The following is a 26,840-nucleotide window of genomic DNA, read 5'->3' as shown; positions in this document are numbered from 1 at the left end:
AAGTGTCAAGAGTAAGGATTTTTTTTTTTAAATTATTTCCAGAAATTGGAAGATTCTCCTGAGTGATTCTGAAAAGCTGTTCAGTTACAGGGCTTTCTCCTGTGTTTGAAACTCCATCCATACTGCTCAGCTAGCTGCACTAGTGAAAAAATGTCTTTTGTATATAGCATTTACCAGAGACACATTAGACTTACTATTTTAAAAACGTATGTCAAAAATTATTGCTATCTCTGAAGGCTTTTTGAAATCTATCCTCTCTGAAATGTTACCGAAATCAGCAGTTAGATTATCTACAACCAAGAATTTAGTCCAGGTGCTGTCTCTTCAATATCTTCATTGCAACAAGTATTTTTGATTTTGCATATTTCCTTGCTCAAGTACATATTATTTTTTTGTAAAGAAGTAAAAGTAATGACACCATCTTTTTCTCATGTAAGACTTGCTTGATTTATTTTTCTTTCTGTTTATTTTAGCTGCAGAACTCCCTGAAAAGTGATTTGTGCCTTGATCAAGGGCCAGACACAGAGAATATCCCAATCATGTATATCTGCCATGGAATGACACCACAGGTGAGTTTGTCTAATGAGCTCTCTTATTGTAGCTGCTCTTAGTAGACTATGTAGGAGGAACCATCCTGTACCTGCCATTGTTTTCCTGCTACAATACCTCTGTCTGCTGTTCAGTGGCTCTTTTATAGAAAGCTAGAACATTATTTTTGCTGTAAACTGAGAACCACTGGTATATTAGCACTTTGACAATGAAGTTTGTTTATTCATTTGAAAGAATTTAAGGAATATGACAGTCAGCACTGACCCAGATTTGTTGATGAAAGCTTTCATTTCTGATCTTTAACTGCGTGTCATACGAATGAAACAATGCATTTTAAAACATTTTACATACATACATATGTATACTCATAGTTTATTTATACATTATCTGAAGCAACATCTTTTTTACTTGATATATTTACTGTCTCATTTCACAAATATGAAATACACAGCTATGTCAAATTCCAAACCCTGTTCTTGTGAAAGCCCTTCTTCTAAAGTGTCCTTTTTTCTTTCTCTACTGTTGTCCTATTGTCCTGGATTTATTAACTTAGCAAACAAGAGGGTTAAGATATTATATCTTTCCAAGTGGCAAAGTATATGGGCATAGGTGAAAGTGTTTCTAGGCAAATCTTGACAGGAGAAATAACATTACATGGTCTAGAACATGCTTATCAAGGACATATGCGCAAATTATCTAACTCTGAAAAGTAACGTAAGCAAAAATGACAAAATGGGTGTATCTGTGGGAGTGATAGAAGCAACTGAAAAATCCCTCCAGGTTGAATCTTTTTTTTTTTTTAATCTATCTTTTATATTTATTTTCTCAAAAGGACCCTATTATGCTCCACTTAGGTTATAGAATGTGGTTTTACCCATGAAGACTGAAGGGTGACCTCATTAATGTTTACAGATATATAAAGCGTGAATGTCAGGAGGATGGAGCCAGGCTCTTCTCGGTGACAACCAATGATAGGACAAGGGGTAATGGGTTCAAACTGGAACACAAAAGGTTCCACTTAAATTTGAGAAGAAACTTCTTCTCAGTGAGGGTGACAGACACTGGAACAGGCTGCCCAGGGGGGTTGTGGAGTCTCCTACTCTGGAGACATTCAAAACCCGCCTGGACACCTTCTTGTGTAACCTCATCTGGGTGTTCCTGCTCTGGCAGGAGTATTGGACTGGGTGATCTTTCGAGGTCCCTTCCAATCCCTGACATTCTGTGATTGTCTGTGATTCTGTGAATTGTCAGTTATGTGATTTGCCTGTACAGCCAATGTACCCCTAATACCTCAGAAATAAACAGAGCAACAAGGTGGTCTTGTCCTCTGCCCCTGGATCTCATAGTGAGCTGGAAACGTGAGTGGTGAAATGCAGATGAGGTTCTGTACTTCCTTGCCAGGCTGCACATGCTGCAACCGAGTTCTGCCCTGGCTTCCTTCACTGAGGGACTTTCATACTGAGCACTCATGGCATCATGCTTGAGTAAATTATGAATAATGAAGACAAAAATATCTGAAAATCCCATCCATCAGGCTCGCTCACTGTATGGGCTGTGGCTTATTTGTCACATAATTATGTGGTAACCACTGTTTGCCTCCAGGAGGCTTTTAAGCTTGTCCTCAGTGTTTGTGTCATTCACCCGTGAGCAGGAGCTTTTCTTCTTCATCTTCTGGGAGGGCGCCGGAACTCTCTTCTGGCACATCTTCTGCGATAACAACACACTACAGGCACGGCTGTACCTTCCAATTAGAAATTGTAATTATCATTAGGAGACAAACAACAACACAAGTCACTTCAATTAGCACAGTTTAGTATTCACCAGATCAAGAACTACCTTTGAGTGTCAGCTGAAGTTCTGTATAAATGAGATAACAGAAAATAAATTACAGAGGGAAAAGAGACAAGGGAAACTTTTCTTGACAAGATTCAACTCCTCTCATAATTACAATGTTGTGTCTCCTTCCTATTACTATGTATTTAATTTTGGAACTAAGGATGATAAAAACAACCTCCAAAAAGGCTCATATATGAGCAAGATCCTGGTAGTGAGTGAGAACTTTCTTTAAAAGAGGAGATGACTTTCTGTGTTAGGGATTATGGTATTAACATGGAAAGCACTAACAAACATTATTCAGCATAGTTCTATGAGATTTGCATTGCACATATTGCATCTCTTGCTTAAGCAGAGCTGCAGCCATTTACATTTCCTCTAGCATATTGGAAACTTTGAATAAATATTCCTTTTAATCTTAGTGAACTTGACAGTAAACACAAAAGATATTGGAGAGATGCTATATAAAGGGGTTTATTTTGTCCTTATCAAAACAGATTAGTCAAAAAGATTAGTCCCCTGATTCAGGACTGTTTGTAAGACTGAGGGGTTGGTGATGCCATTCTTAGCTCTGGTGCAAAGCTTTACTGGTTTAGCTATGCAATTTACAGATTTAGAGCTGCCACCATGGGGGGCTTTGCACAATTGCATCTAGATGTGCGTTAATGTATCTGGCTGCCAGGAACCATTCTCTCATAGGCAGTTTGAGTTGCTGTTCTTAGTTACTGCTGTAGCCTAGGTAACTTCTTTCCATCCCCCTCCACCCCCCTGCCCCGAACCTCTTTCAGATATTTTTGGATTTTTGTCTTTTTTTTTGCATAGGAAATGTCTTAGATGAGGTGTTTGACATCAAATGATTGTTTCAGAATTGTACATATGGCTACTGTTTCCTTTTAGCATGTTTTATACAAGAAAGAAATCATTGAAGTCAACAGAAAGGGAACTGCTTACCTGACATTAAAAATCTATGCTCCATTTTTTGCAGACACTATCAAGAACATCATGTGTAGCTTCATAATTAAAAGCAGTAGTAAAGGCAAGGAAATATCCTCAAATATTGCAATGAAATGATCAGAAATGATTTTCCCTTCCAAGCTTCAGTTTCATTTTAAATAGACATAGTGATGGCAAGATTTCTGTGATTCAGATCCCCCAACCTTTCAGCAATCCACTCCATATGTCTACTGTAACTAACATTAGCACATTCATTCTTGCAAGTATCTTTGAGTGCTTTAGAACCGTTTATTTTGCAGTACTGTTCTACAAATACAGAAACTGATACATATGGTTAAATAGAAGGATGGAGTGGAAAATCAGAACATAATCTGTCCATTTCCTTAGTCCTCTGATACTACTACTGAGCAATAATTTCTCACAGCAGGGTGTTTGGCTTGGCCTGAAAAGACAGAGGGCACTTGAGAAACTAGAATCCGTGATTAGGTATGCTTCGTACCCTCCTTCTGTCTTCAGTGAGTGCTTCCCAGGGTAACTGTATTTTGTCCTGGTCCCTAGGAGCTGGACCCTTCAGAGTTATGATAGGAGAGCAAATTGCATATGCAACCAGTGGGGAAAAAAAAAAAAGGGTAGCCATCCTACAATGTGTTCTCATGAATTTAATGGAAGAATTGCTCTTTAGTAAGAATAATTTCATTACAAAATGTTGCCCAAATAACTATAGATTCTGTTGAAAATTACTTTATAAGTGGTAGTAATTGAACAGCATAACTTTCTAAATTGCTTATCCTCCCCTGATTCTGCCGCCAGAGCGTGTTGCTTCCAAAGCATCACATCCTTCCGTTTCTGCCTTCAGTCACTATCTGTCCAAGATCAAGGCTGTCGTTACTACTCCCATCTGTACTGCAACATACACTATGTTGGTGTAACCCCCGGGACTCGCCAGCAAGAACATCACTATCGCACCTGAGCATCTGCTACTACTTGTGGTAGCCACCGCGGGTTTCGGGCAGCTGTTAAATGTGCAGGAAGCAAGGCCATAAGGTGGTTTTGGTACCCTTGGTGTGCTGACGGTCAACTGTTTCTAAGAGGCTTCTAGTGTAGGTCTTAGCCTGTCATATCAAGGCTCTTCTGCTGTGCTGCTTCTTAGAACAGCTGAACAAAACTGACTTCTGAAACTATTAAAATAGCTAACATAGTAAATGCAACGTGGTAAAACAGTGAACAACAGTAGTTAAAATAGGATTGTACTACACTGTTCAGTGGTGGTAGAAATCACGTTTCTTTAATTGCATGAGAACAGCTGAGAGACAAAGCATAACAGCCAAAGAGACTGACAGGACAGAGTGGGGAAGCAGCCCCTTCACTGTGGTGATGGAGGGAATTAGAGAATTTTGACAGTGAGGGAGACAGAGAGGAGATAAATGTAAAAAAAAACAAGGGAAGACAGAAGAACAGTATGGGCAAAACAGTCCAAAACATAAAGTTGGTGGTGGGGTTTTTGCTTTTTTATTATTAATTTTTTTAAAGTGGTTCATGCAGAAAAGGATAAAGGTGTCATTTTAATTCTTGAACTTGCTAAAGAAATGTTACAGTTGTATGTTTAGGCTTTAGAACATCTGTTTCCAGCAGTGTCCCCATTTCACATGGAACAGATGGTTCCTTGTAGTTGCAGTAAGTACATGCCCAGGCCTGACTGTTCCTAATTCTGGGAACTGCCTGTGCCTGGGTGCTCGGTGTTGGTTAAGGCTGCTCTTTGACCAGGCCTGTCATCTTGAAGGCAGACTGATGACAGTGTGTCACTCGCCTTAAAACTACTTCTGAGTGATAATTTGGAAGATTCTTTGCTGAGAATGAAACACCACATTATTAGAGACTTTATTACTACTGTACAATAAACACTATCAGTCAATGAAGGGATATTTTAAGTACAGATTTACCTTGAAAAGTGCTTGTGATTGAGAGGATAATGGACAGTTCTGTGTCCCCTTGTTCTCAATAGCTTCTGGCTCATATATTCTCAATTTATAAGCAGTTGGACCACAAAGATTATCCAGGGATGTGAAAGTCAATACAAACCAGTTAGATGTTGAGGAATTCAAGTTGAGGATCAGGGTAAGAAGACTAGATTGGGAGAATTACTAGGAAAGAAATGCAGGTGAGAAGAGACACCGGTTTATATCCTTCCATATTCTTGCAAGAGATTGCAGAACTGCCACTTGGAAACCAATGACTACAGCCCTGTCTGGTCTGAATTATTGCGGTGAAGGGAAGTGGTGCTGCTTCACACCACGGGACACTCTGACTATGCTAAGCATAGTGTGTGAAGTATTGGAAACAGCAGTTACAAAAACTCCCAGGAACTTCTAAAATATCTTCGTATGATTCACGAGTACTCCTTTTTAAAAATTATTCATATATATTTTTGTAAAAACTATTTTTTTCTTCAATTAAACTTTTTAGCATGGTGGTTGTTCATACAGCTGTATTTGTTAATTTGTAGTCAAAAGTATATATGACTAAAAATGGCTATCACTGAAGGCATTTATATCCCAGTAAAAAACCACAGGGTTGATCACAAACATCATATAGTTATTAGTCCAATATGTAAAACCCAGGAGAAGGAACAATTCATAGACATTCGGGAAATAATTATCAAAAGAATTAAAATTTATTTGGAATTTAGAGAAATTTAAAAAAATAAATTTGTCAGTTGATTTTAAATTAATAATTTAGACATCTCTAGAGTAACGTTAGTGTGATCCTCAGGGTATTGAGACATTACAAACATCTCAAACTGAGTTTTAATAGAGCCTTGATTTTAATAAGTCTGTTGCAATATTAAACATTTTCTTTAGATTCCTGTGCCTAATAATTCACATTGGTGCCAGGAAAGCTGGGAGAAGAAACACATGATTTGTCAGAATGAGCATTAAGGGAACTTGGAGGCAGAAACAGGAGTCCTCTTAGGAGTGGCTTTCTGTGTACGTGAAGTATGCTGAGCAAGAGGCATTATATACTATTTTATAAGGAGAAAGTAATAGACAAAATGCGATTGTAATGGTTACTACAGGTCAGGCTTTCCATGGTGCCTTTCCTTTTGCTTTAAAAAAAGTAATAATGGAAATACTGAATACCACAGCTGCTTTTTCTTGACAGCGTTAACACCACTGCTGACAGCACCACAATGCTACTGTCCTGAAAGGGTTTAGGTAAAGGAGTTCCAGAATTTTAAGAGCAGCATATAGCTGTGATAACTCAGATCCTGAGCTGGCTTGTGGATGAATACACATTCTTCTTATCCTGCAGCCAAAAATAAAACTTAAGTTTTATTTAGTGAAACTGTAATTATTCTAGGCCAAAAATACAGCATTCTAAGAAACTACTATGAAATACACAAATTTCAGAAAAGACGTCTTTTGTAATTTAGAAGTAGGACCCTGTTCTTAGCTGTGTGTGTAAAATACATAAGCTTTGCAAACTGAAGCTCTGTACAAGAAAATAGTTGAACAGAAGGTCTCACACCCAGCAGCCGCTGATATTGGCGTCTTTCAGTGGGCGTCAGGGAATAAGGAAAACCAGAACAAAACCTGCTGATGTGGATCAGTGACTGACCCTTCAAACTTGAAAAATCACTGCCCTGGAGATATCTACAGTAAACATTGTCAGGCTTTTTTATGCACGAAAAAGAAGCACAGCAGCTGTTTTAACAGCTGTCAGTCATGCAAACTCAGAGTTGTGGTTCATGTTTGTCTTCAAGGTAAACAGACATATTCGACATCTGTGTATAAGTGTGATCTGACATCTGCTCTGTGTAATACTATTTCTTTCTGAGGACCTGCTAACACATTGGTGTGAAGTTAGCAATTACCTGCTTTATGGTAATTATACGATGGATGCAGACATATACAGAGTGCTGTAGAGACACTGAGCTGTACAAAATCTGCAATTATGTCTTGGTCTAGATACTTAGCAGTGAAAAGCCACACAGTAGAGCATAGAGAGGAGTTCTCCTGGCTTCGTACAGCCAAGACAAGCACATCGTGCTTCCCTGTGTCTCCCAAAGCACAGTCAGGCTCAGTGGTTTCCTCAGCCTTTTTCACTAAGGCTTGTGGAGTGATCCAAGCATTGCACCTAGCACTAACTTCAGGTACATACAACACGCTTTCTGGGAACAAGGGTATTTATGTCCACAGTAAATGCTTCTGGAACCAGAATAGCTGCCCCTTTGTTTGTTTGTTTTTTAAATCTAGGTTGCTCAGTTCAGTAAAAGTCCAGGTAATAGAAAACAGAGAGTTAGTGAAACTGCCTAGGAAGGATGGTTATTAGCGTTAATGAATTCTAATTTTTATTTTGAACATATTCTTTAAAGGGCCTGCTTGCTATGGCAATTAATGTCTTACGTAAGACATCCCTGCTGAGTAGTTTATTGAAGCTATTTATGTTTCTATTCATTTATTTCAGTGTATAAATCCTGATTTGGTCATAGTAAATAGAAACTGTGACCTAATTGGCAATAGAAGCAAAATCTGGTGTTAACTTTTTGCTATCTGTTTCAAAATAGACAGTTGTTCTGATTTATGCCTGAGAAGCTAAGACCAGTGAACACTTTTTCCAAGCTGCAGCCTCTTCAGAATATATGACAGGTGCACCAGGGAGATACAGAGATGTTTCCAAGTTTTCCAAAACCAACCAGTCCATCCTTGGCCTAGCACAGACATTGCAACACTTTCTTCTTGGAGATGTGTTGTGGTTGAAAGCAGTAATATATAATTTCACATTGTATATTATATTATTTTCTAATCTTTTTCCAGAAGTTTGATTCTGGCTAAATTCTTATTATTTACTTTAGTGCAAAGTTTCAGAGAGAGAATCTGTCAATCTGATATCTAGTTTTGGAGCAAATTTTGTACTGAACCATTTGCCATGATTAAATTATTTCTGCACTTGCAGTGGTTTGATTCAAGCAGCTTTTTTTTGGTACAGATAATATGACTAGTTATCCATTCTTCTGTATTGCTTACCTCATTCAAATTCACTATCTATTTCCTGGTAGGAAAAATTCTCTTAAACTGAAGGGAGGTATTCACTCACAGGTGAAGATCCATGGTGTTCAATTATTATTATTATAGCTTGTGAACTACAAGTGTGGATCTGATCAGTAGGTCCATTGTCTGATCATGGACTGGTGGGTGATTTGTAGGCTGTATTTTTCAATTGGCCATAGGTATTTATGACCGTAGGAGCAGAGACTAACCTGTCTCTTCGTTTTCTGAAAGTATCAGACGTAATGAACGTCATTCTCTGTTGACAGGGTAAAAGACAATTGAATTGAATGAGCACAAGGGATCCTCCTTTAGGTTTCAGACCTGTGTGTTCTACTTCACTGGTTAAAAACAAAAGCAAAGAAAAAGCTGTAGAACTGCACTGCTCTGGATCAGAGGAAATATTTAATGCATCCCTCTGTTTGGAAATAACGGAATGGGCATTGCTGCTTATTTATTTTTGTGTTTGAAACTACGTATTGTAAAAATGTGTATGCCTGTGAGAACTGACAGAACTGATCATTGGAATTGAAACTCCAACCACAGTGAAATGAAATAGTTGAGAAGCAATCATTTTTTTCCGAAGAGTAACATTGATTTTCTCATTTGGGAGTATATAGCATTTATGTACTCTTGGAGAAATGGTTTTGTTTCAAGTAAATTTTTTATTTGTTTCAATAGGATGGCCTAGAATTAAAAGACTTACAAATATTATAGATGCTTTTGAAATCTGTATTCTTGCCTAGTATACAGGATCACTGCTGACGGTCAGTGTGAATAATGAAGAAGGAAAATACTATAATACTGTAAGCTGAAACCAGTGATCTTGCTGAAGCAGTAGTTTTGACGTTCAGGTTCCAGGACCTGAGTTGAAGTTAAAAAGCAAGAATTCAAGAAGTTCAGTTCTTTTGAGTGCTATGAATATTTAGGACAAGAAGGAAGAACACTAAGAACTTGAATGACTTAAAACTTAGAGCCAAGAAGGCTCTAAGAAAACAAAGGTCTTTTAAAATTAATATTGGCTAATCGTTAAGCATTTTTCTGACTGAGAAATGGCTGCTTGTTTTATGCAGACAGATGCAGAGGAAGAATCAAAGGTAACTTGACCAGTGCCACAGTGAGGTGTGTTTAAAAAAGCAAATATAACCCCTGACCACAAAACATAACAGCAATAAAAGCAGTTGTCTGTAATACGTCGTATCTGCTCAATCATCCTTTCTTGTAAATTAAAGGGGAATGGATAAGAGTTCTTTTAAGGTAGCTGTACTATTTAATATTTTATAGAAGAGATACTAGTACAATTTTATGTACATTACAAGATGTGCTGAAAAGATAGAGAAGCATAAGTTGACCTTTAATGGAAGCAAAGATTGCAAATGCTGATCAGAAGTAACGTCAGAAGGGCACTCTGCAAGTGCTTTCAAAAACATTGTTAGAAAGCTTTTGCCTAGTAAAGCAGGATTTCCATGGACCTAATAGAAAGTTCAGCTAGCAACAACTCTGAAATTCTGATGTAAGTTATCTAAACTTGATAAACTTAGCTGTCATCTGCGATTTTTCACGTTGTTGGTTCGTTGGTTGGGTTTTTTTAAGAAAAATTGGTTACTTGATTTTGCTGCACATTACAGAAAGTTCTTCATGGAATTGTTTTTAATAATTTATGAACTATTAATATTTTGACTTCATGTTTTGTGTATCAGGTTATCATTACCTTGCATATTTTCTTTATTGCTTAAATTTTTTACTTACCTCTCAGCCCTTGGGTTATCCTCTTCATCTTAAGTTTTGTTGCCTTTCTAAATGACTAAATCCTACTTCAGCATCATATGGTTGGACTCAATGATCTTCAAAGTCTTTTCCAACCAAAACAATTCTATGATCATTTTCATCTTCCCCTGGTTATCGTGTCCACTGTCGATATGTCTGTTATTGATATAGGAGGAGAGGAACACATACCTGCCATCTCTATAGTTTGACTGGAAACCATTTATTCAGCATTTCATTAAATAGGTGAGGCTGATACCAGAAAAGAGGGTCAGTGGCATATCAAGGAATTTGGCCTTCAGGCTATTTAAAGTTCATGTCTTCTTTTGACTTTCCCCCCCTCCCGCCCCCGATTTCATAAGATTCAAATCATGGTTACTGAGCTCATGATGGTCACTGTAAAAACTCTTCTCCCTAGTTTACATCTTTAAGGCCATTTGCCCAGAATATCTATTGTAAAAAAACTGCGTTGAAAATGCAATTGAAACAAACCATTGTGAGCAAATGCAGCGTCTAAGAATTTGAAATTATCAGAGCATTTCAAGCTCTCATGTAGTGTTTCAGTTTAGAAGAGATTAGTGTTGCTAGCCTGAATATTATGCAATAGTTCAAAACAGTCCTAATCTGGGAAATAAAGATGCACATACATTTCCAGGCAATTTTTTTTGTCGTGTTATAGTAAGTAATTTTTTTTATGGATAGTTTTGGCCAAAAGGATTTCAACAAGTCAAAACCTCAAAATATTTGAAAAGTGAAAGGTGAAATATTGCTGAGCTTCTAATAAGCCTGGCACTAGATTTGGGCTTCAGACTCTGTGCTTTTTGCGTTGAACACTAAGCTGATTAAAGGTAACACCACCTTCCATATTTGGTTCCGTTCAGGAGCGTGGGCTTACAACAGCCTGTTACACACACCCAGTGAGCTGTGCCAAAGGGCTGTGGGTGAACAGCCCCAAAATACACCGTATGGTGCGGTCCTGTGGCTGCTGCCGACTTCTGCAGTGGTTGGGCAGTGCCCTGGTCTGGGAGCCAACTCAGGGATGTCACCGAGCGCTTCGCAAATGGGCACTATGGGTATGGAGCGATGGGTGCTGGTTCCTCACCTGGGTACTGGAGCCGCTGTGCACAGGGACCATGTGGCTTTGGAAAGGAGGATGGCTCGAGCTCAGCATCGGTGACGGGGAAAAGTGAGCTCCACTTTATTCGGTTATGTCTTCATCATTTCACAAATGTCCATGTATTTTTTTTATTTTTCCTTAACAAAAACCTATTAAGAGGCTATCCTGAGGCCACTTACAGTACCCCAATATTCCAAACGCTACTTTAATGGTTTTTTTAAACTGAAATTAACTTCCCATTTTCTATTAACAATCTTACTCTACCAGATGGAACAGGTATAAAAACTTCCATACTTCAGCTGAGTTGGATCTCAAAAGTGTATAGTACAATCAAAAAAGATGGACAGGGTTTTCCTTTGCTAAGTTGAAAATGTTTTTAATTAATGCGTTTGGAGAAATAAAGCAGCTGTGTTGGGTACCTGAAGTGTCTCATAATCTAATACTATTTAAGCATTTCCTATTTTGTAAGCACATTAATTTGAAATAGATCGGAGTTGCATATTATATAGCAATTACTAGAGTTACCATATTTTAAAGATGTCTCTTCTCATTGCAAATCGGCATTTCAATCCACAGTTTTTAAATCCAATTGTCGCTTACAATATAAATGCAGCATAAACCCAACATAGTTATTGTAAAACATGTACAGCACTGACGTTGTAGTAATTGTCAGGTGGTTGTCAATGCAAACATTCTTTTGACTGATATTATAGTGTCTCATTTGTTACTTCCCCAGAGTTGAAGTTTTGAAGGTCAGATTTTTGCTTCTCAAGTTCTCGACGGTATGTGATTAACTGTTAGTGAAGGTAGTTAATACAGTACATGGGGGATTCACTTTATAATTTCTTTAGTTTTATTGATAATTTTATTATGTCATTCCATTAATTGAAGTAATCCACTGCTTCATTTAGAATTCACAGACCAAATTCAGTACCCATGAAAGCATATTCAACTCCCTCTGTAATTACACGAGCCATATTAATTTCACAGCATTCATTCAAATTCTGATCAGCAATTCAGTGTCAGGTTGGTTTCTCTCCAGTATTGTTCACCACTGGCAGCGCAGGGTTATTTGTGGACATGTTTATGGGATGATTGTGTCCAGAGTGTCTTTCTGTGAATACAGGATTTTTTTTTTCTCCTGTTCATTAACTCTCATTTGTCCAATCAGGAAGCAGAGAGAACATTGAAATGATTTGTTCACATAAGATCTTGATTGAATATTTATGAGTAGCTCTGGGAAAAAAAAAAATAATTGATTGGTAAGCCAAGAAATGAGCTATTTTTGTCAGATAATTTATTTGAAATCAGCAACCAAGCCAGCTCTTAGCAAGAGTCGAGTTCAGTCTAAACCTGGTTATATTTACAGAGTAGAGGTATTTTCCTCAGAAGAAAGTATGGGATACTAGAGACTTGACTTTAGCATTGTTTGAAGAACCAACGGCTAGAAATTAAAGCCATCTGGATCCAAATAAGGAATAAGGTACATATCCATATCAGAGCAGATGTCCAGTCATCATAAGCAGCAGTGACAGTAACTGCTGAAGTCATCAAAGCTCAGACAATTTCTGAAACTCTCACTTAATGAGATACAAGTTATTGGACTTAGAGGTAAGCAGGTGGAAGTATATCGCCCATGGCATATGGAAGATCAAAGTAAAAATACTACCAGTCCTCTTTGGCTCTTAAATCTACTGACGTGTCAGCCAAGTGGCAATCACAGCAAGTACTTCTTTGAATTTTGATTCAATTTAGAATGTGCAGGAATGACACTGTCACAGTAGAAGAATAATTGTGCGCCTTTAAAGAAATTGGTATTTTTTTAATGAGTTTTTGTAAGGTAAAGAACCTTATAGCTTTACAAATACTTGCTAAATTTCTTGAATCATTTGCTGCCTTCTTTTTTTCTTAAAGTGTGACTAAACAAATCATTCAGGGATAGCTCTGTTATGCCAAGCCTCTCTGCTCAGCTGGCTGTCCGCAAAGGCTTAGAGCAATCAAGTGGAAAAGCTGATGAATACATTTAAGTCATTGTTACTACAATATTAACTTTGTGTTTGTTTAGCAGGGAAGTGCACTGATTGCGAACATTCGAGCTTTGTTGCTCTTGCTAAGTTAAAGATGTGATTTATTCAGTATGCGTATTCCATTTCAGCATTTATTTTGAGTGCTTTCAAACTCTGAAATTAACCCTAAAAGTGTGAGGTCCACACTGACTCACTCACTAATGGCATCAGTTTGGCAAGAAAAAAAATAGCAGTACATACAGCTTATGGATTCACAAGTTTTGTTAAAATAACATGACATTTAAATAAAAAACAGGAGGAAACCACATTAAACCTGAAAATGTATAGATCATGCTGCTTTGCATTTTGTGTGGAGGTCTGTGAGTAAAGGGCAGGAACAGAACCGTAAGAAGGAGATTGTACCAATGATGGTCAATCAGAGCTGTGAATTTCAGCTCGGTTTGGGGTTTTAGTCTTCTATTTTATATTAACACAGAACCAGATCCTTAAATTTTTCATTTTTCCGTGAATGTGTTTAAATGAGGAAATCTCCCATTGTTCAAATAGAAATTATGAAGTACTGTTGAGTTAGTGTAGCACAATGTGATGAAAAGGCTTTTTGTTATAATGTGCCTGCTCAGCTTTTTCACCAAATAGGCATATAGTGGGTACCAACTGATTTCAAAATGTTGTGTGATGTCAGTGTTAAGCATCATATAAATACTTAGTCTTGTTGAGTAGAATTATGACAATGACTGACTAATCATGTTTTTTTTTATTTGTGTCCAATGTAGTCGTGACACTAAGTCCTTTCACCTACTGGATTGATTTAAACATCTCATGAAGTTTAACCTTTCTTGTTAGCAACTATGAATCTGGGAGGTTTAAGAATTTCTGGAGCAATCAGATTGCTTTCTTCCCAGATTGCATTTTTTAACTCAATATGATAAGTAAGAGGAGCAATTGTATATGTTTGCAGAACGATGGACTGTGAGAATTGGGACCTTCCTGAGCACTCAAAACACATTTAAGTATGAACTATCAAGTGAGCTAAATGTTATTCTGCCAGATGTGTGACATACGTGGTTAATACTCTGAAGTACCTTATCTCCCACTTTCAACAGGAGCCATGCTGAATAATTAACTGTTTGCTGCAAAATGCCTGTTTCTGGCTTCCAAATATATTTTTAATACCCTACGAAGCTGGTTTCCACATAAAGTTAAATCTGCCCAATGCAGACTCCATTCATAACTGCACGTGAATAATTTGAAGGAATACCATCTTTTGAGAAATACTACCCGAGAAGTAACTACGTATGTAGTTACGGTCACTAAAAGGAAAAACGTAACACCTGCAAGAACTGTGGCAGGTTTGATGTTTGTTTCTCTTTGACTTCCTTGGTGCTCTTCAAACTTATAAAAATCAATGCTGATTAACTCTTTTGTTAATCAGGCAAACGCTACCTCCTGTAATTCTTCCTGTTCCTACAACTTTGTTGCTATCCACCTATTTGCAGTCTTGTGCTAATGGGAGACGGGATGGTTGAGGTTTGAAGGCAGGTCTGGAGAGCATCTAGTCCAACGCCCCTGCTCAAACAAGATCAGCTAGAGCAAGTCACCAAGGAGGATACCTCATGGTACCTTCTTCTCCTATTCTGTCCATATAAAGCAAATGAAACCCAGCTCATCTTGGGCAAGGGAAGAGTCCCCTGTATGGGCAAATATAAGTGGCGTTTAAATAATTCTGTCTCTTCACAAATTTGGTAACTCCAAGCCAAGGACTGTGTCTGGCCAAGGCTGAAGAAAAGTTCCTATAGGGTAAAAAAGTTCCATGGTCTCACGTAACCATCAAGTTCCCCAAGAACTGGACTATATAAAAGAAACTCTAATATTTCTGACCCCTGTTTTTAGCTCTTTCAAGTGAGAACACTGAAAAGTAAGGTTATAAGGTAACTTTAACCAAATTGAGTGACCCATAAAATGGTGTTATACTCATTGCAAACCAGTAGCAGCTGTGATTCCATACTAAATACAACAGTTGGGATGAGGCCTTCCTGCTGATAGTGAAGGATAAATTCAGAGCGCTTTAGGCTAACAACGGGACAATGACTAAAGCTCTGATTTCAGTAGGCTGGCCCAAGGATTTCAGTCATGCCTAATGAAACACTGTCTGGCCAACATCCATGAAATGTGGATTAGGCTTTAAATGCAGAGCAGCTTTAGACAAGTCAAGATATTTTTTGCAACCAAGAGACCAAATCCAGTGCCCAGCATGCCATAGAGAATGTAAGGTCAGTAATGGTTTTATTAAGAGAGGGAAGATCACTTTGTGTATATATTTCAAGATAATGAAATCTGAGGAAGTTTGACTTCATTAGTATGAAGTTGATTGTCGGGGGAAGCAAGCATCAAAATAATGTAAATAAAGAACAGTACCCCTGTGAATGGGAAACATTTTGTATCACAAATGCAAAAGGATGTAAGTCATGTAAGAAATGCTAATTAGTTAAAAGGATTCCCTTGCAAAAACAGGCTACGTGCAGGAGATTCAGGAATGCTTATGAAGGGATGCTTAGGGAGAGACATAATAATTTGACCTCTCCTCCTCAAACGTAGAACAGCTAAGTGAAAAACCTACACTGATGTATGTGAAAAGGCTGCTTAGGAGCAGTTCTGTATGCATGAAGTTCTAATCTTACAAAATGGAAGAACTTTTTCTCCAGATTTGTAAACTAAAAGCTGGAAAGCTGGATCAGTGATGGGAATATGTTGCTTTCACTTTTCTTTGATGCAAAACCAGATAGGTCCACATGGACTCAGATTGTATTTCTGCCTGGTCTTCAAAACATTTTTCTTCCTTTCAGTGACTATGAGCACAAAATTATAATAAATCTCTACAGTCAGATCTTAACAGGTCAGATTGTGCTCAACACCGCATCGAGATCAGGTACATCAGTGTGATGCAGCATCTCAGATGAGGATGCAGCCTGTCACCTCAGCTTCCCATTCATCTCCTAAGTTGTTCTTTGAATGTTGCAGGAATCAAATATTCTGGTACCTGCTTTTGGGGCCGATGTGGTTCAGTGCACAAGGAAAGGGCTCTGTTGGCTTGAAGCAGACAATGAGATTTCTTTGGAATTTCTGAGAAGTTGGTAGTGTAATTTTTAGCTCTCCAAGTTTCTTTCCTACCATGAATCTGACAAGTGCAAGTCACAGAGTGAGTTGTACTGGGGGTTCTCTGGCAAATTGCTCCCCTGTGATTCTGCTTATGAGGATAACAACAGTGTTTTCAGAAGGGATCATGCCAAAGGGAATAACTTGTAGTTGGTTGTAATTCTGTCCTCCAGATGGGTACCAAAGAAGGATGTTGACCAGCAGTTTGAAAATATGATGTTTTACTCCAATCTGCTTTTGTTTAGGGGAAAAAATGTGTACAGTTAATGTGACTTTGTGTTAAACTTAGCCCTGCTCTTTTGTGGTTTTGCTACACTTAATTAATTTCACAAGCCAATATAATATGTACAATACAGAGAAACCCACTCAGTGAAGTAGGTATTGCCATGTAATGATCTTATTAATAATAATTATTATATAATGTATATAATAGTCCATTATATATATGGAATAATATAGAATATTATTGTCCATTATTATTACTGTTTCATAGTAATATTATGTAAGCAGAGGTAAGCAGGCTGCCCTGAGGCAGCGTGAGGCCCGCGCGTGTTGGCCAGAGGATGGCCAGGTGTCCAAAACCCGCAGCAGTACCAACGTGGTACCTGCAGGTCTCGGGGCAGAGCTGCTGGTTCGGAGGATCACACCTGCTTTGTGGTCACGACAGCCCAGTTGTGGAAAGCACAGGATACGAGTGCGGAATTGCCTCTTTCATCATGTCAGTACCATTACGGGATAATCTACTTCAGACAGTAAAATAAAGGCTCCTAAGAAAGGCAGAAAATGCAAGGAAAAGCTGTGACATAATCTGCCTTCCGTGATGCGGGTGGCTTATCCTTGCAGCCCAGTGATACCTCAGCAGCCTGAAGCTTAGTGTAGCTATTTTAGCTGTACACTGTTGTGCTTGAAGGTCATTTAAGAACCTTTTTTTGAAGCTGTTGATTTTATTTTGCTGCCTCATCTACCTGATAAGCTGTTACTCAGAAAAGCTGAGCCTCTTTTACTTGGCCTGTGGGTACTTGTAAGACCTCAGTATATACGCGAGTTTTCGCAGAGTGACTGAAGGCCCCAGAAATCAAGCCCTAATGAATGAATACAGGGGGGAGGCATCGTACCGTTTGCGCAGTTAAGCAATGTGCCTTTGCAGATCACCGTATTTACCGTTTCATTTCTTGCCAAGGTTTACAGCCTGATTTGTGCAAGGGGCACAATATGAAGCTGGCGGTGGTGTTAGTCATAGGAGAAATGCAGCTCACTCGGCCAAGGACAGTAAGGCTTCCCACACAGCCAGGACAGTTGGATTGGCATTAATGTCCTGCTTGACATGAACGCAATTTTCTGCTTTCTAAACAGCTCTATTTATTTCTTTGTGCCTAGTTTGGAAAGTCTTTTTTTAAAACTTAAATACTTATGGTAAGAAATCTTTGTGTATGGTTCCTTCTAATATCCTTCCTAGTTTCTACTTTTCCTTTAAAAATGTTGTTAGCACAAAAATTACATTCAGTGGTCAAAATGTATCAGATGATGCTTTTTCTTTTCCCTTTTCTTGGATACCAGAAGAGGAGAAGAAAGCAGGAATCTTTGGGACATGGGCACAGTATTCCAGCCTGAGACATGTTTCGATTCTTTGCAGAGCTTTGTGAACTTTGCAATTTATTCATGAATACAGGCAGGATTAAAGCTACAGTTTTTACATGAGGCCATAGTATGCAGACTCTTCATTTAGATTCCAGATGTTGACTTCTTGCTCTGAGTGTCATTTGCTGTCACCTTGCAAACAGTGGGGCCACTACTTCAAGACATTTGGTGGCCAGGAAAAGTGCCATTTCTATTAAGGTGCTTAAGTTTCTCCACATGCCTTGGAAGGCTTAAGAATGTCTCAGGAGATAGATTTTCTTTTAGGATACAGTTGAGTTGGATAAAATTTCTTGAGCTTCTGTCAGTCTCTGCAGAGAGACCAACAATAAAGACAGAAAGAAATCAGTTGAAGGGATAGACTTTGTCACTTGAAATAGATCCTGTACAGCTAAGGAGTAATGGTTTTACTTTTTGCAGGCTAGTGTATTTAAGGATTTGCTTTGGTTTTGATGCTGTCCATTATAAATACCAGAAATTCTCCAGCTTCATGGGCTGGCTTAAGAGGGGAAATACTACTGACCTTGCCAGGGTGGGAACAAAGTAACTTTGCTTTGTTCTCCAGGGGACTGAGGCCTCCACCAGTCTGCACCTCTCACCCCTGTCCGCTGAATAACCAGACCAAAGGTCCCCATTGGTTCAAGCAATTAGCACAAACTTGGAGTGTAAATGACACTTTGACCTTTTATAAAAAGAGAAAAGCTCAACTGTCGGTGACAGAAATAACCAACAAAAAATGGTACGGGTGCTCTCTGCTCTTTGTTTGCTTTGGTGGTTATCAGTCATGTCTCCATCATCAGTGTTCAGACTAACTCATCCTCCATTAATATACTGGTGTTAAGTCACATAAGTCATTTAAAGAAAAGGAAATCACAGCATAGACATCAGATGTCTGAAATTTTATTCATATCATGACAATATGTCACTGGTGTTTTTAAATACTAAATGTATGGCTACTAAACCTGGCAGAGATTTCATGCTACTGAGGATGAAAGTAGGCCATATATAGTATTTGCCTGATCTGTAATTAGATTGTATGTGTCATTTGTACATTCATTTCAGCATATTCAGTCCGTTGTAACTTAAGTCTCTAGTTGGGTTCTTTATAGCTTGGCTTGCTAGCTTAGACAGAACGGAATGACAGGTAGCCACCTTCCCATAGAATCTGGGGCGATTTTAAATGTCTCAGCGTGAAGCACCTTTCACTGGTTTACACTCTCTGAATCCTACAGCATCTTTAGGTTCCAGCTTCACCTCAGTCTCGACGACATGCTCCACTTGTGTTCCGACTGAAGCCTTTGCAGAATAAAATCAGTATATGTTTTCATTTAGATCAGGGCATTGATGCTGCTTGTTATTTATAATCTTTAAACTTTATCACATAGGGAGAAAGACTCTCTTGGACCTGACAGTTCACTTGATTTCAGTGGAATTACATCAGACTTATTTTAGGTTTGCTGTGATGAATCAAGCCTCTTTCTTCTTGCTATGGGATTTACTCCTTTGCACATTGTATAATAGAAGCTGACTAAAAAACCACTAGATTTGCTGAGACTTTTTATTTGCTTTTGCATTTCAATTTGTTCTTCTCTCAAAGGAGCTTGCAAGAAGGTCACTTTATAAACTTCAGTTTGACTGATGAACGCTTGTGGGTGTTTTGATTTGTGAGGAAAAACAAGTGTGTCCCTGCTGGTAGCCTAAACAAACACAGGATAATCAGACTTTCACTAACCAGCTTAGGTTGAAACGTGCTGCCCTTTTATTTTTCTACGTTGTACACAATGCCTCACTTTCATGTAGACGTTTTAATGTTTGTATTTGATTATCTTCAGCACCAAAATAAGTAATTTTTAGACAATTTTTCTTGTACTTGCATATTGCTGGTGTCAATGTGGTACCTCTGGAAACCTTATATCAAATGTATGCATGATCCTAAGAAGAAAGGGTGAGATCAGGATCATCCAAAATGAGAGAGATATTTGTGATTGCTGACAGCAGAGCCTGGAGAGCCAGCGGGCACAGGGCTTAAGTAATATCTGCAGGGAGCTGGGAATTCTGCTCAAGTTGTATGTGTAACTACCTTACTTTGTCCCCTTCACAAAATGCCAAAAGTTCACAGCACTTGTGGAAGCCAAGAGGAATTCGGGACCTCTGTATCCATAGGCATTGCTTACTACCATACAGGATTAAACATTCGGCAGGTTATACCACTAGGAAAACCACATTTTATCTGAGAAGTGGTAAGCTACCTGACTCAGCCCTGGCACTGCATTTTTTACTTGTTATGCTTACTACTGTTGTTCTAGGCATCCCCATAATGACCCAGAAATGTATTATATTAAGTGTTCTACAGCCTCATAAAAAGCATGCCCTTGACTTGAAGAGCTGAAGCTTACAAATAGAGTATTAGGAACAGGAGATTGTGACAGACAGAAGGGAATGCTGTGAGGTACTGGCAGAGCATTCTTGGGTAATGCTCTTGATACGTCACCAAAATTACTGGGGTTTGTTTGTTTGTTTTGGGTCTGTTGGTTGGTGGTTTTTTGTTTGGTTGGTTGGTTTGTTTTGTTTTAAATCTGGGCAAAAGGGAGATTGTGTGGAATGTACAGAGGAAGATAGTTCCTAAGAAGATGCCAGCATTACTTCTCCTGGCTTCCAGGAATATTTGCTTGAAAACATGAGCAGTGAAGGCCAAGCATCCTGATCTAACTAGGAGCTGGACAATAACCTAGTGATACTTGCTAGGCTGGTAAGTAAAAGGAGGAGAGGGGTAAGAAGGGCTTTGAAAATGAAGACAAGCAGTTTGTGCAGCATGGAAAACAAAGTGGAAGGATATTGCCCTCCCGGAAAGCAACCTGAAACCCAAGTTTTCAGAAGCATTCAGGATGGATTTGAAGGGGGCAGGGGTGTCCCAGCAAGGGCCAAGTTTGAGTGGAGAAGCTGTATTGTAGAGATGTTTTGCAGGGAAAAAAATAAAAAGGCTGAATAACAAGATTTGATGACTTTGGAAGAGGTTCAAGATGATGTGCGTTGTCTAAGCACATGATTACCTGGATGTGACTATGCCCATAGTAATGTGAAGCACTTGGGAGTAGCTGTGAAAAGGTAGAAATCTGCTTTAAAACCTGTTGATGCTGAGCTACCAAATGCTCCTATGCTGATGGCAGTGAACTAGCTCAGATCTTCATTTGGCCAGGAGGAGTCAGCTCTGGTGTACAGTATGGACCAGTGCAGCAGCACATGGGGATGAGGCTGAGTTTGTTCGTAGGGCAGTATGTGTTGAAGAAGAAAATAGGGTAAGAAAGAAAAAAGATTCTGTAGGAATCCACAAAGAAAAGTATGAAGAGTAAAGAGGGATTGGTTGGAGAGGGAAAAGGAAAATTCAGATAGGACAAAGTCACAGGAGCCATAAGACAGCATGTTTTTTTACAAAAGGACACAGCTGTCTATGCTAGAATGGTTCTGATTTTTTTACTGCCTTTTATTTTTTTTCTGTGGAAGAATTATAGAGATAAGAGCAAAATCAAGAGAAGCTTTAGGATGGGAATAAAGTAAAATTGTAATTTATCTAGGTCTTGTTAATTCTGTGGTTACCAGCATCAGGAAAAATATGGAGGTAAGTACTGAAAGCATATATAAAACTAAAGATTGACAGTTCCTTTCCATTTCAGAAGTGGAGCTTAAGAAAGAGGATTTTCATTTGGTTGTTTTAAATAAAACCAAAGCAGAATACCAAAGTAAGAAACAGCGGAATTAGGTATTCCACTGGAATATAGGTTCATGAATTTAAATTAAAAAGTCTAGCATTGAGTTCCTGTCTGATTTCTATTAAAATAATGTTAACATTTTTTGTGTCTTCAAGCCTGATTTATAGCATCACACTATATTATTTAAAGTTTCTGAGCACCTTGGATTTATTGCTATCAAATATTGATTGTTGCTTAGAGTTTAGAAGTTAATTAGTGCACAGGCATGAAGAAGAGCAAGTAGGTCAGATAATCAGTATGCTGGTGGGTTAATTTAGCAGATACAAATCTAAACACTGAAGTGAAATAGCGAGTAGTTTCCATCTTACACGCTTTACAATTTAAGTCTAAATTATGGCATTGCTGTGCTTGGTATAGTAGCTGCTTGTCACCTCATCAGTAGGACAAGTTTTGTAGTGAAGAGATCCTTAATGTAGGTAACATATGGTTATAATGGTTATATTTGGTTATAATTGTTATATATGGTTATAATTGTTTTAAAGTATGCTACAACAGCTGGACACCTACTGGACACCTCCAAAAAATGACATGAGTCTTCTAAAGACTGACGTGTGGTTTAGGGGCAACTCTCAGCCTGTGCCCTTAAGTCTGTATTCTTTCAGCAGCCAGTGTGAGGGCAGCGCAAGGAGCAGTGATGCTGCTGACTGTGGTTAACAGGACAGTGCAGCCTCTCCTGGCACTTCCTACATGAATAGTAAATGGGAAAACACTTGTTTTCTTCACTTAGTGATCTATTTGTTTGTGTTATTCATAACCGACCAGGATTCTGATGACGGTTTTCTTATCAGGGTTGGAAAGCTCTTTCATTCAGATGTGTTTACATAACAAGAAATGCTGAAATAAAAATCAGGAACAATATAAATCGCCAAGTAACAGCAATGTTAGCTAAGCCTGGATTTACTGGAATCCACCAGACTGCTCTTTAGCTGGAGTTGTAGTCAAATATGAATCTGCCGTGAGACTTCGACCTAATATATTATTAATACTCCTGACAATAAATGACTTCAGGGACTCATATGAAAAAAAATACGGTTCAAAGATGGAATAAAGTAGTGGTGAATCGGGCTTCTTATCCCTTGCAGTTATTATGCCAAAAGCAGGGTAGCAAATAAATACCACTGGTGCTGAGCATTAAGTTTGCTCATTATAAATGCAGAGTCATGTACAAGTCTCCAGCCTGATTTCATCTGGGAATGTTGCCATAAGGGTTACAAATGGCTTTCAGCCGCAAAATTGGTGTGTATTGCTTTAAACTTCCAGTGGGGAGCTGGCAATTTATTCTTCAGATAATAATCTTGCGTTAAGTTGAACATCTTACGGTAACTTTTTGCTACATGATAAACCGGCTCCTGTGAATAATTTACTGCGACTGGCAACCCACTCCAGCTCTGAAGTCTTTATCAACTCTGGTGGCTTTTCAAAGTTTAATAATGAACTTGGAGCCAAAAATCTCATTGCACTTAAAGTCCGTGGAATTTCAGTGTTAATTGCAATGGGAATCATAGTTTGAGCTTTTAGGGCAAACTTCTTGTGAGTAGAAACTCTACATCACATCATTGTGAGGACAAAGCTGTGTATTTGCTTCCAAGTAAGCAGAGATCATTTACCTTCCCTTGTACTCCACAGAATCATGGTTTTCTGTGCAGATTTTATTTCGTGTAGGTGTTTGAAATATTTTCACTGGGCAAAAAAGTTGGTTGCATTACCTGGGCCTTCACTGCTCTCATGGCAGATTTAGGAAGTGTTCTGTACTGCAACACAGCATATAAGATGTGAGCATCCCACCAAAATTATATCTAGTTCTAGCCCTACAGGAAGCCTGCCATGGCATCAAGTTGGGGATTTTCCATTAAGAACAGCAACACCTTTAGTTTGCCAAGCCCTGAGTGGGCAATTGTGTTAGTACCAGTGAAGCTGGTATAACAGCTGACCTGAGCTCTTGGTCCGGCCCGTCTGGCGAGGCCGTTGCCTCGGGACCGAAATACTAACCAGGGACTGTGCGAACAATGCTTAGTGGGACTCTCCATGTAAACAGGGGTGGCCAAATCTTCTCAGGTGATCTCTAACCCCGGGAAAGAACTATCTGCTACGTGCATGTGCTGCAGTCAGTATGCATTATCTCAGGTTTAACCTTTTATAAATCACAAACTTTTTTTTTTTCTGATTTTGAGCGTTCTTGCACAAATCTGCTTTTTGCTGTGCTCACTTGGATGTGCTGTGCTGTGTTTTCCCAGTGAGCACCAGCTCAGCAGAGGGTGAACTGGGCAGTTCAATGGCTGGCAATGCAAGTGATATTTCAATATTACAGCTGAAAACAGAATTTGTCTCAGAGGAGACAGGTGGGATAGAGGGGCAAAAGGACCCTTTGTTCTGAATGTAACAGTGGAGATTTGGGGGACACTGTGACTCCAGGCACAAACTCTCCTTTTTCTCTTCCACACAGACTGACTATGTGAGATTGCATCAAGGGGGAAGGGGAACCTCTCCATTTCCCAAAAATGAGCAAGTGTATGGCTTGGTCCAATGGCAAATAAAGGGTGAAGCTCCTTCTCCTTTATTCTAGAATTGGTTTGAGTAGCAGTGCTGTATACAACCTTTTGTTTGCATTGCGATATTGTATTGAAGTTTTCCTGATATTCAGGCAAATTTTCAGAGGAAGATAGGCTTAGAATATTAAATAGAAAAGATAACATACAGCAAATTACTTCTCCTGAAATGCAGGTGGGGAAAACAATTAGGACACCAAATTTTCTTTTTGGGACAAATATATTTTGTTCTTTAAAAAAATTGTTTAGAAAAAAATAACAACTCGACCTTAAGTCTCAGTCTTTCTCCTTCTGAAGGTTTTGGGAACAACTTTATTAGTTTTATGTGATACCAATCTCAGTTTGCTCGTCTTCTATTTTGTCTTAATGTGAATAATCGAAGCGGTTATTAGGTGGAGCAAACAGGAAATGAAGCAATGGCCTTAGGACAATTCTAGGAAATAAAAATAAATTCAAGAAAGCTATGGAATAATTTGCTCTTCAGTTGGAGGACGTCACTTGACAGGCACAAGCTGTTTGAAGGCCAAGTTCCTCAGCAGATATTAAAAAAATATGTGAAGAGTTTACAAAAAACAAACAAAAAAACCCAAACCAAACCCAAACTAAAACCCCACCTTTTACGGTCCAGAGAAAGATTGGTTATGAAAGTGATTAATTATGAGGCTGTTCTTTGAGAACACTGTGTGTGTGGCAGAGACCTATGTCAAGCTTTGAAGCCAACCCATATGCTTTTCTTCACACCCAGGTATGAAGCTTTTGTTATTTTAACCACGTGCTTGCTGTAAATCTTTAGATTAGTAACACCAGGTTTTGTTTTGAACAACTTCTTTTGCATGAGTTTAATCTGCTGGGAGCCCCAGGCTTCCAGAGGAGACTGAATGCAGCTGGACCAGGCAGGGCAAGGACAGTGTGGGAAACACCTGCTGCGAATGGGGTTGGAGGTGTGGAAATGCTTAAGGCTCAGGTCCCACCTTGACCCTGACACTGTGGATCACAAATCCTGTCACCATTTTACAGAGTTTCTAACTGGCAGTAATGCTGAATCCTTGTGGTTTCACTGTTTGAGAAGATAAGTGCCTTTGGTGAATCCGACTGCTTTCCACAACAAAGGTGCTCCCTGCCAGTTGCCCAGGAGACAGAGTGGTCCATCAATGCTGTTACAGTGAAAGAAATAAATGGTAGAAGTGCTGTGGGCTAGAACAGACTAATGAAATGTAAGGAGGTTTATTTTGTTACAGAATAAGGGAATTGTTGAGGTTTTTTCAATCATGTGCTTTTGTAGCAACACCCAAGCAAGATTCTTTCTGTGGAAATTCAGTAGCTCCTCAGGGTGCGATGGTGATGTGAAAATGTGTGGTGGTGTTTTGCTGAGGCTGCATCTTCCATGAAAGTGCAAATCGACTTTGAATGAATGCTGTAAATCAGCAATACAGCACCTGTCTTGGCTTCAGTAGAACTAAGCACATTTTTGGCTATTGAGTCTCCAGTCCCTTGCACACAGGCTGCTGGGACATTTGCTGTTGTAGCAGAAATGAAAGGCCCAAGTTCTGAGTAAAATTTTCAAAGTTATGCTAATGACTTAATAGTCTATATTCAATATTCAGTCATCTGGGCTTCCAACACAGTACTGGAGTGACTGTTCAAAAATTACTTTCCTAGATTACTGCAAAATGTCTATCCTGTTGTGTTAGTTGCTGGTGATGTCGCAATACTGTAGGAACAAATGTGCTGGTGAAATGTGCTTTGCCTGTATCTTGTGAAGTGTTTCAAACAAGAGTGTCTCAGTTGTCCATTCTGTGCTGAAGTGCACTGCAGAACAGCGAGCGTACTTGTTGATGCTTGTTAAAGCATCCTCTTGAAGAAGGACTGCTGTGGCCATTTATCTAGTTAACAGCTTATTTAAATCACAAGTGCAAACTGGTTTTTATAGGGCTGCACATAAAATGATAAAGCATGAACATAGTTTTAATCTGTAAGATCTTGTCTTACTTGAAGGTCATTTAAAATATTATCAATAAAAAGATACTTATGTGCATACCTAATAAGTACATTATGGGATGGTAACTCAGTTCATGTAACTCAGCTGGTTAATCTCCTACAGCCCACTCCAGAAGGGGAATTTGAGTACCATCTTAAAATGACAAAACACACACACCCCAAACAAACAAAACCAACCACCAAAAAAAACCTAAAAAGGTATTCTGGAAAATTAAAGTAATCAAACAGAAACAGGGAGATACAGTGTGAAAGTAATTAAAATACTGTTCTTAATATATGAAATTATTTAAAGAGGGGCTTAGCTGGTTTGAAGTTTAATATCTTTAGGTTTCAGACTAGAAAATCATTAACCAGTAGTGCCAATAATTCTGTTAATTCTACCAAATGGACGTCCTCCCTTCATCCTGGCACAGTTACTGTTAGTTCCTGCAGTGCAGGGACTGTTTCATTGG

At 38.8% G+C, this 26,840-nt stretch overlaps 1 protein-coding gene across 2 annotated transcripts in view; it reads left to right on the top strand.

The window, feature by feature from the left end:
* The window catches only part of GALNT18 (polypeptide N-acetylgalactosaminyltransferase 18), a gene marked incomplete at both ends in the record, with an annotated part of 236,302 nt that overhangs the window by 189,800 nt on the left and 19,662 nt on the right, over positions 1–26,840 (top strand). For both annotated transcript variants that reach the window (XM_080345458.1, XM_080345457.1), the window contains one exon: positions 474–569. In XM_080345458.1, coding sequence (XP_080201584.1) covers positions 474–569 — 96 coding nt within the window. The remainder of the gene's footprint in view (positions 1–473; positions 570–26,840) is intronic.

The sequence above is a fragment of the Nesoenas mayeri genome (genome assembly GCF_963082525.1).
Source record: "Nesoenas mayeri genome assembly, chromosome: 5".
NCBI lineage: Eukaryota > Metazoa > Chordata > Aves > Columbiformes > Columbidae > Nesoenas > Nesoenas mayeri.
Note: the sequence above shows the minus strand (reverse complement) of the source record. Positions and strands in the feature narration are given on the sequence as shown.